This window comes from Cupressus sempervirens, chromosome 2 (genome assembly GCF_028749045.1).
Source record: "Cupressus sempervirens isolate cs-2001-9-10 chromosome 2, ASM2874904v1, whole genome shotgun sequence".
Taxonomy (NCBI): Eukaryota; Viridiplantae; Streptophyta; class Pinopsida; order Cupressales; family Cupressaceae; genus Cupressus; species Cupressus sempervirens.
Genome location: NC_143119.1, coordinates 588,342,487 through 588,360,220, shown reverse-complemented (window position 1 = coordinate 588,360,220; position 17,734 = coordinate 588,342,487). Strand labels below are relative to the sequence as shown.

Below are 17,734 nucleotides of genomic sequence, written 5' to 3'. Positions count from 1 at the left end.
GATGGAGTGTGCATCCCGGTTTGATATTGTTACCAAGTCCATTTTTGATGAAGAGAAGAGTGTTGGCGAACATCAGTGGACAAGTGGTTGAAGAAGTATTCAATATTCCCCAACATAGAGGCATGATAGTGGTAATGATGGATCAAACAACCAAGTTCTTTCAGGGTAACCAGGGGGCCTACTTCATTCATCTAAAGCAGAATTGGTTACACGAAGGCAAGAAGGGAGTTACCCAAGTTATCAAAGCTCACCAAGTCAGATTTCAAGTCGGAGTATGGTGACCTTATTGTGCTTCTTAGCCAGATTATGGGCGTGGCTCAAGGTATGCAATTCGAGAACTGGATGTATTACTTTATTGATGAAATTGAAAATGGAAAGAGAAAATTTGATTGGGCTAGAATTATAAGTGAAAATTTAGATTTGCAACTAAGGACAATACAAATTCAAAAGCAATTCTACATGGGGTCCTATCTTTTCTATCTGATTGCGAGACTATATGAAAATCCTAGACTTAAGGCCTTAGGAGTGATTGGCAATGTGTCAGGGCAATGTTTGGTGCATGAGTGCTATCCACAGCTTCATTTGCATAACACCAAAGACTATAAGATGTTTTGCGATGCCTTTGCCATGAAGATAGGGACACTTGCTAGAAGGCTCTCAACGGAAGTAGAAGTAAAAGTTAAGAAGTATGGGAGTTGGTTCATCCAATTTCTGCAATTCACATATATCAGAGTAGTAGGAAGTACAGTTTGTCCCAAGAGACTTCCAAGGTACCCACCTGACAAGATAGTTTTGATGGAGTTGGCTAGGCAACTTGAGCATTATGACAAGATGATGAAACTTAAGGATGAGACAGAGTGTTGATTAAGCCCATGCTTTGTTTGTTATAGAAGCGGATTCCCTATTCTATATATTGAGAGATGATTTGTTGTCACCTAGTGTCAAAGGGATTGTATTTCCCAACTAGGAAGATCTAAGGGATTCTACTTCCCAACTAGGAAGATCTAACTATCTAAACAAAACATTGACAATGTTGTTGCCAAGTTAGATACCTTTTCTTCTAGTTGTGGTAGAAAGTCTCATTAACCAGGTCTATCATGCTAGGTTGGAATGACAATCCCCCAATTTGGTAAGATAGAATTGGTATTGCTTGGGAAGGCCCTAAGCACTAGGTAAGATACCTTGGTATCCCATTCTGGGTTCATCCAAACCTCAATTCAACGTGGGAATGGGTCAAGGGTAAGATTGATAAGAAGTTGTCGAAATGGAACAATGGGTACCTATCCTTGGCATGGAGATTACAGGCATGCCAAAAGGTCCTATTAGCTATACTATATACTATTCTTCTACATGGCTCTTTAACCAAGCCCATATTAACTATGCACAAAAAACTATAAGCAATTTCCAATGGTTTGATGACAAAGGCAAGAAGTAAAGACATGCTATTAGATGGAACTAGTGTGTTAGAAGGAAAGAGTTGGGGGTCTTGGGCTAGAGGATCTTAGGTGGCTGGGCATTTCCCTTGTAATCAAATGGGTTGCTAAGGCTTTTTAAGGAAGTGAACCTTGGAAAATTATGATTTGGAATAATGGATCAAGGGGCACTCCTATTGATGCTAAATCATGGAAGGGTCTCCACATCAATGATCTGCTCCTAGGTAAATGGAATATCAAGGTTGAATGTTCCCTACTATTTCAAACTATCTGGAAGGAATGGGAGTAGGTAAGACATCAAATAGAAGAAAATGGGCTGGTTGACCAAGATCACAAAATCTATGGGGAGAAATCTATCTGGTTGAATCTTAGAAGCAGTGACAAACCACTTGCCCTTCTTCAAGGATGTTCTACTAAGAATTGGTCCATAAATGGTATTAACAAGTTTGATGATATTATATCTTAAGGTATTCTTACCAATCGACAAGAGGTGATTTCTAAGTATAATGTTCCTCTCTCTCACAAAAGGACATATCCATTCTGAAAGAGGCTTGTAGCACATGATCTACAAAGAGCCTATAACATTGTTGATGATAGGCTCTCCCATCTGAGATGGCCAGATGGATTCACCTTGTTCTCCACCAAAGCCAAATATGTTTTTTGCCTTCTTTCTGACTCCCTTGTTGTCCTTGATCACCTGAACACTAAGTGGGCCTGTAACCTTGATCTTTGAATTGTACCAAAATCATAGGAAACCTTTGGCATTTACCCATTGAGCCCAAGATCCAATGCTTCATGTGGTGGCTTCTCTTGTACAGGCTTCCCTTCTTTAAACTTAATGTTGAACCATCCATATGTTCGGTCTGTCAGCTTCCTGAAACTATTTCCCATGCTTTCTTCAATTGCCCCTTTGCCAAAGGTTTTTGAGAGTCTTTTAGCATCCTTGTGGGCAATTTAATTCCATTTTTCAAGTAATATCTAGTTTTGTTCCTGGAATTGATAGAAAATGTAATCATTTCTAGTCTATTTTTGCTCCTCTAATGCTTTGGCACATCTGGAAATTAAGGAATGAAGCTATCTTCAAGGGTAGTCGTAGAGTTCTTATTGAGTCTCTGTGGAGACTCACTCATTTTAACATTGTTGTGTAGGTGATTATGACTTTGCAGGTGAAAGATCATCAACTAGCCAAAGTCATTAAAGAATGCACCTCCATATTTAGAAGAGAAGGCATCTCCTTTGAATTCAGTACCAAAGACAAGGTCGAATTTGATTTTGACTGCACTTTAAAGCAGTTCTTGGACCAAATTAAGATGTAAAAGAAGGTACAGGAAATTTCTACTAGAAGAAGACTAGATCTAGATCCATAGGAGAGCTCTTTAGCAGTTGCCAACACTAGCACTCTTGCCCTATGCATAGTTATGGGTGCCCCACTGCCTCCACCAATGCTATTGTGGGAAGCTTTGTTCTCTAACTCGTACAATATCATGCAAGAAGAGGGATTTTGACTGAAGTGGGTAGATGGTCCACTCCCTTGGTTTACTTGATTCAAGATTAAAGAACTAACCTGATATGATGCTCTAGTTTTTTTGCATTTTTAAATTTTTTTGTTGAAAATGGCTCCTTGAATGGGTTAAATATTCTGATTTGATTGAGCTACAGATCGTTATGTATTCTGTTGGTATTTGGTAAACTCTCTTATATGATGTTGTAATGTATTGGACTCACAGATTAATTATAATTAATATAAAAAAAGTCATGACCAAGAGACTGGTTGTGATATCTCTTGCCCCATCTGCAGTATATAGGGAAGACGACAACTCAAACAGAAGAGAACCAAAAAAATGACACGAAATAATTCTAGTTAGACAATGAAGAAGAGAAAAAGTAGGTGTTAGGAGAAATAGGTTAGCATCCATAAACACTAGGAACTCTTAGCAGTACACCATAAATTGCATCCAGTCATCTATTATATGCCACAATAGCATCTACTCACATGAATTGTGACATAGACAACATAAGTTAATCGTAGGGAAGTAATGATACTTGTTGAACTCTTTGATTTATTATCTCATACCAATTGTTGGCATATGTTTTGGATTAAAACTCAAATAAACCTTTAGAGGAACTCTCTACAAAACAATCCTTCCCATAATTACCATCCCTAAACAAACTCAAGGGACTATTGTAGCCCTGTGCATATTAACAGATCAATTAATTGTTCTATTCAACATTATTAAGTTATCAATCTACATCAAATAAAGGGATCAATAAATTTGAGCTTTGGAGTTTATCCAAGAAATACAATGATAGTACCAAGTTATACATTAAACAGCTATCTTACAAACGATGATGAAACTATACATATAGGAGGAATAATATCAAGAAGAATATAGAGATTCATTAACTCCTAAAAGGAACTAAGGTAGATAGTTAAGATCGCTCCGAAGGACATTCCCAAGGAACATATTGACATCAAATGTTATAAAGAAATCAAGGAAGAGAAGCAAGTATTCTATGAAGGACCTAGTATATACTATTAGGAAAGATATATCTATTGGCTAAATATTTTGTTAATCGTCGTAGACACATTACTTACAAATGGGATATTTAGACACAGTGTATTTGAAGCGATCTCTCCTCTCAACTTAGGGGAGGGGCCCTTCTTATTGCTACTAATTTAATTAAAACTTTACAAGAAACTCAAATTTAATCTAAAATTGGATGTCTCACATATCACTTCCTCTTTCTTTATGAAGGGTTTCACTTTTAATAAAGACACACTCTACAAACTGAAGAACTTTTACTATTTCACCTCTAAGTATTAGTTGGAGCAATAATACTAATAATCTCAAAATTAACCGAAAGATTTATTGTTAAACATACTAGTTGACTATAGACTAAGGAATATATATAAGGTCACAAACTTATACATTGTCCTGTAATGATTTTAAACCATGAAGAAGCAATATGATAAGCACAAAGATTTCAACACATGAAACCTCTTTTCCATTTCTAATATCACTATGAAGCACAACTCAAAGTCTATGCATTTACTCTTAATTAATTGAGATTGACAACTATAGCACAAAGTGTATACAAAATCGGATTTAAGGCTCTCCTCATAAGAACACAAAGATTCTACAAGTCTTCCCAATTCAAACATTGAAAATACTTGCTTCTTATTCGCTTAGAAATCAAATTGCACAAATTAAAGAAAAGTTGTTTTTGCACAATTTCACTAGAGTTTTCTTGCAATGCATAAAGATGATTATTTACAATGATCCCTCTTGTATTTATGGAAGAGAGGTTGGTAGAAAAGCATGGATAACTAACTACCTAAGGTTGACTTTTTCAACATTACAGTTCTATGAAAAGTGATTCCATATAGTGAGATGTATACTTACAATTTTTTTGCTTTAAAGTGACATTGCATAAGTAATTGTAATTTTATACTTTACATTTAACCTGTCAAAACTACATCACAAAGTGCACGATGGAAAATAAATTGTTTGACAAGACACGATTCCTATTACATCAACCTTTAGCAAAGAGGTCTTTCTGCAACCAAATTGCAAAGTCCTGAAAATCTTCAAATTTGTACACGGGTGGAAACATCTGCAGAAAATAAGACATGGACCTCTACATTTGGTGGCATCAACAAATCACTGGTTCGTTCTCACTCATGACCAGAAAAATGTTCACAATCCCTCTTATTGATCTGCTCTCACTTGCTTGGAATCATTTTTGAAACCATTCTAATATTTATAAAACTTGAATTTCATCTTTTTCTCATGTGTTATAGTCGGCCTTTTTGGCTTTGGATGAGCATCTATAGCATTGAGATTAAAGATTAAAACACTATAATGTATGAATGCGCTGATGTTAGTTACATATCATTCTCCATGAAGTTCATGCTTTCATTTTGAATTTTGGTAGATAGTGTTTGCAAACTAGGTGTTAACCAATACTGAAGTGAAAAAGTTGTTTTTGGTGGGCCATAGTTGCAATTTAGGGATTTTGGCATGCACTGCAACCTAAGGTGCAAGTGAAGTTCAACTTGCAATAGTTTATGCAGATGGACCAAATGGTTTCTACAAGAAGGTAAAACATAAGTTTGAAGTGGATTTGGGATTTTGGGACCAATTGCACTTAGGATTGCACATGTAGCTTCATATGTAGTTCAAGTTGCAATCAGGTCAAAAACCCTTGACTGCAGTTGGAGTTGCTTTTTCAAAATAGGTAGATTTGGGTATTGTCAGGATTCTTGGGTGGAATTACGCATTAGATTGAATGTAACATAATAAGCAGTTGGCGTGAAAATCCCCGATTTGGACAATCTGGATATGCAAAATTTTTTGGTACTTAAACTTCTGATTACATGTAACAGGACATGTAGTGGGTTGTTGGAAATAATATGGGGGATAGGGGGTTAATCAATACTATAACTATTCACCAGCTTTAACTGATAACCATAAACTCGCAGCAAAATAAAATTTCCTCATTGTTATGCATGAAACTGAAATGTAACGTAACAATACAATAAACACATAGACAATGCATAGACACATAACTCTGATTTGGTCTTGCAGAAACCCTTGGTTAGAGGCAAAAACTGTGGTGCGGATGGTACCCACTATCTTCTCACTGCAGTTGAAAAGAGTGCTTGGTTAAGAGCTTACAATTGTCACTTTCGAGGTGACTCACCTTGTTAGGAGTGACTGATACTTTGTTAGAAGTATCCAATTTCCAATTACAAACTACCATGTTAAAGGATTTTGATCCCACTAATACAATGTTCACCTTGTCAAGGGATTTACAAATAAGTCATGTCAAAGACTACCTTGCTTAAAGGATTTTTTAACTTTATGAAACTATTAGGAATACAAGGGTAAATGACCTGTAATTTGCACTCCTCTATGCTGATCAGATCCTTTATGATCTGTGATTGACCATTACAATCATGTAGCCTCTCTACAACCCATTCTGTCATCACAATTCAATCAACTGCTGCAATTCTCTTTTTTCACTCTTCTCAAGCTTGTTCTTTATAGCAGCCAAGTCCTTATAAATTTTCTTTACCTCTGAGATGAATAACTAATTAGGGTTTTGATTCCCTCCAAACTTGTTTACAATACTTAACTGATTTGCAAAAACTTGAAATCTTGACTATGTCAGCTAAATCTCAATGCATTTGTCATTCCCAATGTGTAATATTTCCTTGTTCTTATTTGTTAAAATTTGCCTTGAATTCATAACCAGATCCGTTCACAATTCCCTATGAATTGATTCTTTTGATTCCTCGAATGGTGTAACACGTTTCATATGTTGAATCTTACTCCTCCATGATTGATTTGTCAATTAATCAAATCTGGTTATGTTTTACCCGTTCCCTGTTCATACAGGTTGGTGATATTGACCGCTTGTACTTGTACTGGTAGTTCTCCTGTTTATTCTTATTGCATCACCTTGATTCAAGGAGTGCTAAGAGTTCCATTTATTCTCATGAGAGATGGATTTGTGTGAATCACTATTCATGAAACATGGGTTAATGAGTTTAAAACTACACAGTTAAATCCTGGTAGCAATATCACAGTTCTCCTGTGTACTGCTCATTTTCCTCTTCATCGCTTGCTTTCTTGTTCACTGCTCAAAGCGTGTCTACCTTTATGCTCAAACCTTCATTGCTAGACTTGTATCGTTCGATCTCATCCACCGCTTGCCTTGACAACTTCCTTTCACCGATGGGTATATCTATTTACTGATTACATATAACAGTTCACTGATTGACTAAATTTTTCATACTCATGCAAAAACAATCCTACCTATGCAATGGTTTGCCAACAATGACAACCATGCTCTAACAGATCATAATCAATGTCATTATTATGATTCTTCAATCAACAATTTTCTCTTTTGGGATTCATGGCAAGAACATGTGAAATAGTACTCCCTATATATAACATTGAACTATACATATCATTTATCACCTTTTGATAATATACTATTAATTCCTTTTATGTCTAACACTCTCCCTATCTACATATCTCCCCCTTTTTAGTGATTCACTAGACATATCTCCCCCTTTTTGGCAACAATGTCAATTGATAAAAAATGTTATATACAAGGGTATTCTTACTTACAGTTTCTCAAACACAAACTTTAATCTTTCTTTTGCACTAGTTAGTAATTGCTCCCATAACTCCTTCAAAGCTATTAATGCAATATGTTGACCATTCAGGTCAGATGCAAATTCCTTCGTACTATCTATAGTACTCATCTCTGGTGTACTTGTCAATATTTCATCTTTCTTAAGATATGCTTGTATAATATCCATGTGTGGAGTGAGAAAACCTTGCAACTCTAGCAAAGTCATCCTAATCCTATCTTCTTTCACCTTCAATTTTCTTTCCTTGAATGTTAGTTCTCTCATTTTTGTAGTTCCATCAATTAATTGTTTAGTGGATCCAATTCAGCCAATTTAGTCAATTTAGTCTCAAGCTCTGATTGCTTTTCCTTCAACTGTGCAGTGTAATTTGTAAGAATAGATACTAAAGGTCTTGTTTGTAATGTTCCCATCATAAAATAAATTATTAATCAAACCTTTGTTAATGGGTCGATTGATTTAGTATATCTCGAGCCCTTTTTTTTAATTGTTTCCATAGGTAGGTGTGGCCGTCGGCTATCTTTGTACACCCTCGGAAAGGTTTCTCCGATAGGTATTTAAGCACGACATGTAGGTAGTATTTGGGATGCAATTTGATTTATTTCTTTGTACTATGAATTCATGTTGGGGTTCTAGATTGTTCGCAATTTTGCAAGTGAAAGATTGTCCCTATCTGGCTCTTGTAGTCTCGGTGGGACTCAACCCTCACCCTATTCCATCACTGTATTTCCTAGCTCGGATCTGGCAAATTGGAGCATCTTTATTATTTACAAGTTATACAATTCCTGGAATATATTGTGTTCGGGTTACTTTAACATCTAACATTGTTTGTGTTTGGGCAAGTGTGTATCTGTCTACCTTTGGCTTCAATCCATCACCGTACACCCTCTCCTTAGCTTCCGTATGGCCTCAAGTCTGTTGCATAGCTCCTCCCATAGCCACTATACGGACTCCAGTCTCTACGTAGCTCCTCCATAGTCACTGTATGACTCTCTGCACCAACCGTACGGCCTCCCTAGGCCCTACCGTACGGCGACCCTGAATACACTATACGACATTCTTGTACGGGAATTCGCCAACCTGTACATCCTCAAATACCATACAACATCCTATTCTAGCCGTATTGCTTCCCTACTAGACTGTATGGCTTCCTCAATTGCTCCATCGGTTGCCATTGACCGTGACGGACGGGAGAAAGATTGTTTCAGAGAAGACATAGGGGAATGGAACATTACAATGGTATCAGAGCTAACCATCTTGTCAGCTTGTGGATAGTGAATGAGAGTTTATAGTAGGAAGAGAAGAAGATCCCATTTGATTGATAGAATGGCGGAACAAGAACCCATTGCTACCGGACTCTTGGCGCTACTAAGAGATCTTTTGAGGACTCAGGCATAGATCAATGACACTCAACGAATTATGGAAGAAACTCTTAGGAAATTGACAGATAGTAAATTATTCGGTGAACAAAATGGTCATAGCATGGACTCGGCATCGGGTAAGGCAAAATCTCATCCAACACGCATCTCGACCTTCCATGTCGTCTTTCCCTCCACGAACGGAGATACCACAATAAACAACCTTTGAGGAAGTTCAAGGACAGTTGAGAGAAGACTGGAAGAATGCAAATTTGGAGGAGGATATATCCTACAAAAATTACGTAGAATTGAGGATGAGATATTCCGAAGCTGGAAATCGAGGATATTTTAACTATGATCTCAGTAGAAAGTTGAGTAAGGTAAATCTGTTAGCATTTGATGGATCCGGATCCATATCTGCTAAGCATGGGTAATGAAGGCCGATACTTAGTTTCAACTTAATCCAATGCTAGAGGAAGAAGCAATCGAATTTGTAGCGCTACACTTGGAGGGAGTGGTGCATGAATGGTGGTATCACGACACCATCACATTGGGTCAGGACCAAATACATACTTATGCGGAATTCACTAAAAGATTGATAGATTGATTTGATTGTAAAGATCCGAAACTTAATTTCAAAGAATTGGCACAACTAAGGCAAACTGGATTGGTCAACCAGTGCATCACGGAATTTCAGAACTCTCCGTTTTGGTGACGGACATTTTCGAAAGGAGATGGATAGTGCTCTTCATGGATGGATTGACGAAACTACATGGACGGACTGACGAAACTATTGAAAGTTTGGGTAAAAGGTTTCAATCCTGCTACCCTTTCAAAAGCTATAAAGAAGGCACGGAGCATGGCATCATCATTGACATCATCCTCTCAAGGTTACATGCACTCCAACCCGCTAGTTTTCCCCAAGGACAAAGATAACAAACCTTTGCCAAAGAAACCTTCGTTGGATGAAGCCACCACACAGGAGCTACGAAGGAAGAAATTATGCTTCAATTGGAAGGGACCATGGGAGCTTGGGAACAAATGCCTCGGCAAAGGAAAAATACACTACATTGAAGTCGTATCTGATGATGAGGACGATCAGGAGGATCTACCTACCGAAGATAGCCATCCCCACGAGGACACCAAAATGGTTAGCCAAAATTCTTTGTTTCTTCCATATCAAGTGATCTACTATTGCTTGGTCAAAGATTATTTCTTCGTGGTTTAATTGTATTGGGTTTGAAGAGATAAATCATAAAAACATCAACTATTTATTGTATTATCTTATAAAAATCATTTTGGGATGGTGTATTGTTTGGCATGGCTATAGAGAAATCTATTGACATTTTATTCAATGTCCAAATGAAAGGAAGGAATATTCTAATTATTGTTGAAGAACTGATATCAAGATCAGTCCACTTGCATTGCGATAAATTGTTATGGATACAATTCTCTTGGTGATGATAGTGATGGAATGGCAAATTGCTAAACGACATTGCAGTGAAAAAGAAGATACCTATTGTCCCCAGGAGGAGGTATTGGGTCAGACTTTTTGGGTTATTCAATAAAAAAAATTCAAAGGTATGACAAGTTGCTGTGAATGTCAAGAAATGCAAACTTAGATATGTTTTGAATGTCGTAATCGAAGATTGAAATCGGGGTTATTTCTGAAGATTGTATCAATAATATCTGGACTGTCGGTTGTTGCTTTCTATATTTGCTAGACTTTGATCAGTATTTGCATAAGGAGTTACAGAAGTGACAATATTGGAATACTGGAATGCTGGAGTGCGCTGAGATAAATCAGAGACACTTTCATACACAGAGTATGTTATTACAAGATATCATTATTCTCTGCAGAAGTACAATAATCATATAACACTTGATGGTTGGAGTAATTAGTGTTTCCAGAGTTATTTTGTTAATTGCTTTGTTATTTGCACACAAGCAATGTTGTAAACTGTGAAAACCATAAGATAGCAAATTTCTGGAAAAGCAATGAATGTACTTATACTAACCAACTCAAGCAATTGCTAGAATACTATGGTTGGAAACATCAAGGGAACTTTACATAGATAATCTCAAAAGGGTTTGGTAGGGTATGTTTTGTTAACATTTGTGCGTTCCATGGATTTTCTTTTTGTTGCAATAGTATGAAATTTGTATCTTGTTGGGCATTACTTTTCTCAATTGGTCATCCACATTTCCTTTCAGTTTTTAGAAGGCACAGGAGCATCATGAAGATTCAAGATTCAAAAGAAGATTTGTGGGAGTCAGAAGGTAGTTGGGCCCCTCCCTAAGGAGTCAACAGCTGAGAAATAGTTACAATATATGGAGGGTCCTTTTGTAGATGATTAATCAAAACTAACCATTGATACATGCAAAGGTTCTCTACGTTGGGCAATTAATTCTGACTATATGATCACTTGTCTTAAAATACACATGTTAGGTACAAACACTTGTTTGATAGATAAGAACAATCCTATTTTGGATAAGAAGCTAGTTGAACTGTTAAAAAAGGTTTTTGTTTGTTTGTTGGAATGATGCAATGGGGTAAATGATGGCTAGGATTTGATGTCCAATGATGCAACATGATAAACATGCCTTGGATCCAAAAAGTTGGGTGTTTGGGGTGAGTGATAACCTCCACTTCTGTTGTTTTGTGTTGTTTAATTTAGGTATGTTTTAAAGGATCTTTCAATTTAATAAGTTTATTTAGAATGTTTTTTTGAGGGTAGATTTAGTCATCTTTTCTTTCTTTTTCATTTTGATAAGAAATACTGGAGACATCCTTAATTTTGTTTTAATGTTAATAAACTTTTCAGGTTCTTGTGGTGTTGTCTACAATGGATCATGGCATGGCTTGGTATGTAACAAATTACATATCATATCATATTATAATGTGGTAATGCTTAATTGAAACCATCTGTATATATAATTTTTTTAGTTAACAACGAAACTGTAACAGGATGTTGCAATCAAAGCTTTTAGTGGGTATGACTATTCTGATGAGATTTTACAAGGTTGTGACAAAGAGGTTTGTGTAAAGATTACACAAGTTTGGCATATCTTGATGCACTTTAGAAGATCCGCTCAACCCTAAATTTTTACATGGCTTTTACTACAAAATTTGCTGTAGATTTAAGGCATATGATAAGTCTATCTCCTTTTATATGTTTGTTCTAGGTATCTGTAATGAAGAGATTGAGTTATCCAAATGTGGTGGTGTTCATTGGAGCTGTATATGCACCTAAACGTTTTGCTATTGTAACAGAATTATTGCCAAGGTATCTTATTACTTTGAGTTTAGTGTTTATTCTTAAATTGATTTGACTTGTTGAATTATTGTATAACCCATATAAGCTAATGACATTTCATTTGTCATAAACCAGCATATGCTATGATTTCTCTTCCTCCTAGATAAAATAAAAATAAAATGCAGAGTAATAAACAGAGATTTTCTACTTGGATTATTGATATTGACAAATCTAAAATGTGTTTGGTTTCTGTAGCATTGATGATTAGTGAATGTGTGCTCATTAAATAATTGGAATTTACAAATAAAAAATGGCATGAGAGAGAACAAGAAAAGACAATTTTGAGTTGATATCTTAGTGATATTATCTTTTAATAAAGTGTTTATGTCATTCACATAAATACCAAGTAATCTGTTCCTTTTTTTAATTGGGAAGGAGGGCCAGGATATTAGGTATTAATAGCAGTATTGTGAACTAGGTTTTTGGACCTCCCTTCACATATACACATGTACAAAGTGTGATTCAACAGAGGACTAAAGTTGATTCTTTAGGATTTGGAGATTTTTAATAGAAATAAATTTTATTTTTATAGAGAATTTTTTAATTTTTTATAGAAATAAATTATATTTTGCAGAAGTTACACTCCCAATTTTGAAAAGTCTATTTATCAGTTCAACATTGCAAAACAAAAGGAAAATTGTGCACAGCCTAATTGAGCCCTTGCATCTTTTTATTGGCTTTGTTGATTTTAGCATTGAGGTTTAACAATTTTTGTGTGTAGATTATAGTAGCATTTTCACATCATTCCAGCCTGTTTTATTGCTGTACTTTATATTTTCCTTTTTTTTGACAGTTTAGCAGTGTGGATCCTTTTTTCCTTATCCTAGTTGTAACTTGATATTCATCATTTGTTTCAAGGGGGAGTCTCTTCAAAATATTGCATAATAATACACACAAATTGGAGTTGAAGCATCGCTTAAGAATGGCATTAGACGTCGTAAGTAGTATTTGGATTCAATTTGTCACAGTATTTGTGTGGTTGGCATCAATGTTCTTTTTTATGCATCCAACTGATGAAAATTTGATCATTTGGATTTTACTCTTATTGGTTCTAGGCTCGTGGAATGAATTATCTGCATCATCAGAATCCTCCAATTATACATCAGGATCTGAAATCATCTAATCTACTTGTTGATGAAAATTGGATGGTCAAGGTTTGTTTCCTTTAATGATGCAATATTATTTGAACATGCAGTCCCTTGAATTTAAATATAATGATTATGTTAGATATCATAAATTAATCTTTGTTCCTTATTGGATAGGTTGGAGACTTCGGTCTTTCAAAATTAAAGAATGCTACATGCTTGACAAGAGTTACAGGAAAAGGAATGGTAATATATGCTTAATTTAGACACTTATCCTTCTTTAACAGAAATCACTTGCATTTTATAAAAGTTAATTGAAATGATTTTATGATCTCCATGAAGAATTCAAATATATCCATATGAATTTCCTTCACTGTATTTGTAGCCACAATGCATAGAGAGAATAAGCATAAATAATATGCCAACATTTAGCGATGATTAAAGAGGGACTTGAATATACTTGAAGATTATTTTGGAGTAGGAACAAAATCAAACCTTGGTACGACCAGGTATCTAATAATGTTTTGCATCATCATTCTATCAAGCTTTGTGCTCCATCAACTTCCTGGTTTTACTTTCCTTCCAAAATAAAATGATCATGAAGTGGGCAATAAGGGATTCAATTTGAGAATCATAGCTAAGTGAAGAATGTAAAAGACATTTATTTTAGGTCTTTCCTATAGCAAATGAGAAACCGTGTCTGGGGTCAATCTCAAACTAGGTTATAATGTAATTACCTCAAAAATATAATTGCTTTGGTTGGATTAATATGTGAAAGAAAAACCTGAGCTAGTAAAACTCTACAAAAATCGATAAATGTTTTGAGATCAGCACTACCATGTAGCAGAATCTGTATAGGTTGAGGATCATTGTGGATCTTACAAGGCTGTGGAATCGAGAGGTTCAAGAAGTGATTGTATAAAAAAGTCACAACACTCGGACTTGACAAGCTGACATTTGACTTGGATTTGGTGCTCAAACTCAACAAAAACTTGGCAAAGACTTGACAAGTTGAAATACCCAAGAAATTCAAAGATTTTAAATTTTTAGAACTTGTTTTATGTATCCTCTAATAAATAAACCTTAAACATGCAATAAGCTCATGAAATAGAAGCTTCTTTGAACACATATACAAGTATACATTGATCACATCAGTGTTAGTGCAAAATTTAGTTGAAGAAAAGAAGTTAAATAACACATTAGGAATATAAATATTATCAAGTGTCTACAAAATTCATGGAATATGAAGTCCATGGCATTGAAAGTTCAAAACACATCTAAATAAAAGCTAGAAGTCCGTGCCTTGAGGAGCGTATATTACTCGATGCCCCAACTTTCTACATTCGCTCCTTAAATACCTGGATGATGTTGCATCTATGATAGCTGTCTGTGTCTCAAGGGCTAGTCTTAGGGACATCCAAATCCTTGGGATCTTCCAATGGGTCTCCTCGTGCTCTAACATCTCCTTTCTGATCACTGCTGCCTCTGCTTCTAGATCCACCTAATCAACCTATGCCAAGTCATTATTGCTGAAGATATGATCATCAATCTTAGTGCTCCACTCTCAACCTCCTCTAATATGAGATGTGTTATTGCTCAAGATCTATTTGTGGTGGAGGAACATACACAAGAGCATTCAACCTCTACATTATCAACTTGTTCTGCTTTTCGGAGTGTATGTTCTCAAACATACTCCAATTACGCTTACATCCCAAAGCACTACATGGCTGGCTCAAGATACAAACTGCAATCCTTGTAGATTTGGCACCTTACCATCGAACATTTCCCACCATGCATCTAAATTGAGAAAAATAAAAATAAATTTAATTCTCTAACTTTGAGTTTATCAATGTAAAATGGTAATTGATAGATATTTAAATTTTGAATGATGCCTTGAACAGATTTTTTCCCGAAATCTTTTGTGTCCAATTTCACTTGCATATATCTCGTTCAAAGAAGTCTCCATGTGTAATCCTAGAAATCTCTATCTCACAAACTATGTGTGCTCCAATTGATGAACAAGGTGACATTTACTCTATAACTATGAAGAGTCCAGTCAACACCTTGCCATTGGTCTTGAAATATGGGCAAAATTGGAACGCCTGATTAAGTTAGTAGGCTGCTGCATGTAGAAGTTTGTGAAGCTGATGGTGCCATTGCCAATCAATGATCTCCCAAATAAGACTGTACTTAGCCTCATTCCGTGAATAAATAGATTTAATGGACTCCTTCGTCCTATCCATGCTTTCATATATGTAGCCCATTGCTTCTCTCTTTTAGAAACTCTTAGGAGAACAACTAAAGGCTCTATGAATTGTGATCATTGTGAAAATTGAAAATTTAAGCTTTACTTTTAACAATCATCATAAAATGTTTGAACAAAAATGAGGAATGAAATGGAAATGAGAGGAAAAATACAATGTAAAATTATCTACACAATCTCCTTGGCTTAACACTACAATGGTCTTTGCATATAATGATGTAGTCCACTTTTCACAAAAATGCGTCTCAAACTAGCCTTGGATTGAAGCAAAGATTTAAAATTGGTTGCTAATTAGGTAATTTCTAGATAAGCCAACTCTTTCTTATTTGTGAGATTCCTCAAGGTTGAGGACCCGTTAGTCGCACTTCCATTTTCTTTCCTTTTAAAGGGTCCTTCTCAAAGTCTAGTCAATTCTCTTTGTTTTTAGGCCCTTCCCTAACTGTCGGTCTTGCCAAGTTTTTTATAGGCTTGTTGCTGAGTTACAGTTTGTTGATGTCAGTTTTTATATCACATAACATATTAGCAATTGCATATCTGATACGGAGTATCAAACACACAATTCCTCTCTTGAAAAGTTAATACTCATGGGACATGAGAATAACTCCAACGTTCCATACCCCTGTGGATACTCAGTTTATCGATGTGATTTGCTGGTAATCACGTAGGCATCCTTACGCTGTTTGTTTGAGGATGACTTGGGCTTTGATGGGATGATGGTGATGGTCATTTGGTATGAATGCTAGATGATGTTAATGGAGAGGGTGATAGTGATGGCGGTTGAATGGTCTTATGAATGGTGTCTTTCTAACTCCTACTCCTACTCCTACTCCTATGAATGGAAGATTAGCAAATGGATGGGGGTCAAATCTAATGAAAGTTAACCAGCGGCTCCACCTCCATGGATGCAATGATTCAAAGGAAAAATAAACTAGTTTTCCACACAAGGCTTCCCAACAAGCCGCTAGGATGCTAGTGCTCTAGTATTGATCCCTATCAAACATCTACTAACGCTACCATGCAACTATTCATCTACTTTACTCTTACTTAACAACTTGAAATGCAACCAACTTTAACAACTTGAATTTTTTTTTTACTCTAACTATTTGGAAGTAGAAACCATGCAATAATACCAAAGGCTCTTAATCACAATGCAAGCCACAAAAATGAGAAAGAAATAGCGAATTTTGGCATTATCTTTGCAACAATTTTCTTCGACCATTACAAATAAGAGCAAATGGCCTTATATAGAGGCCAAAATGTACAATCGACGGTAGAGATAAAGAGGCAAAACCGACGATCCAAATTGAATCCTAGAAACCCTAATTAGGGTTGCCACCCCATCGGCCAATGAGAAGACGCCACCTCGTCAATGGACCAATGAAAAAAGTGGAAAAGTGGCAACCAATGAGTGTAATGATCTCGTTATAAAACAAATAATAATTTAATCTTTATAACGGGCCGATTGATTTATTTTATCTCGAACCCATTTTAATTTAGTTTTGTAGTTTTTGTCGCCGTTGGCTAACTTTGTACACCCTCGAAAAGCTTTTCCGATAGGTATTTAAGCACGGCTCATAGGTATTCTGTAGGATGCTTTGGATTATATTTCTTTGTACTATAGATTCCTGCTAGAGTTTGGGATTGTTCGCCATTTTGGAAGTGAAAGATCTTCCCTATTTGGCTTGTACGGTTTTGGTGGGATTCAACCCTCACCCTACTCCATCACTGCATGTATTACTTGTTCGAATCTGGCAAATTGGAGTGCTCTCTCTTGGAAAACATATTCGGAAGAATTTGTGTGTTCAAGTCTTGCTATTATTCATCTAATCTTCCATCAACATTCTATATTTGTGTATGAACGATATTGTTTCAGTCACCAACTGTGCTTCTCACCATCCGTATGGCCTGAATTTGCTGAGTCAGTGATCAACTGTGCTTCTCACCATCCGTACGACCCGAGTTGGCTTAGTACGGCAAGTTTTATGAACCGTACAACATCCATATCCATCCGTACGACTGTCAATATCCCCTACCGTATGACATCTGTGTCCTACTGTACGGCCAACCTATTTGCACTGTAGGGCTTCCCTGTGGTCACCGTATGGGCTCCTAAAT

At 36.1% G+C, this 17,734-nt stretch overlaps 1 protein-coding gene across 5 annotated transcripts in view; it reads left to right on the top strand.

The window, feature by feature from the left end:
* Positions 1–17,734, top strand: part of LOC149574782 (uncharacterized) — a 205,944-nt gene that overhangs the window by 23,812 nt on the left and 164,398 nt on the right. For all 5 annotated transcript variants that reach the window (XR_016360093.1, XM_089814609.1, XM_089814611.1 and 2 more), the window contains exons 7-12: positions 11,780–11,820; positions 11,923–11,991; positions 12,141–12,241; positions 13,130–13,208; positions 13,327–13,425; positions 13,534–13,602. Coding sequence is in view for 4 of the 5 variants with exons in the window: in XM_089814609.1 (XP_089670735.1) it covers positions 11,780–11,820; positions 11,923–11,991; positions 12,141–12,241; positions 13,130–13,208; positions 13,327–13,425; positions 13,534–13,602 (458 nt within the window). In the remaining variant the exon portion in view is untranslated. The remainder of the gene's footprint in view (positions 1–11,779; positions 11,821–11,922; positions 11,992–12,140; positions 12,242–13,129; positions 13,209–13,326; positions 13,426–13,533; positions 13,603–17,734) is intronic.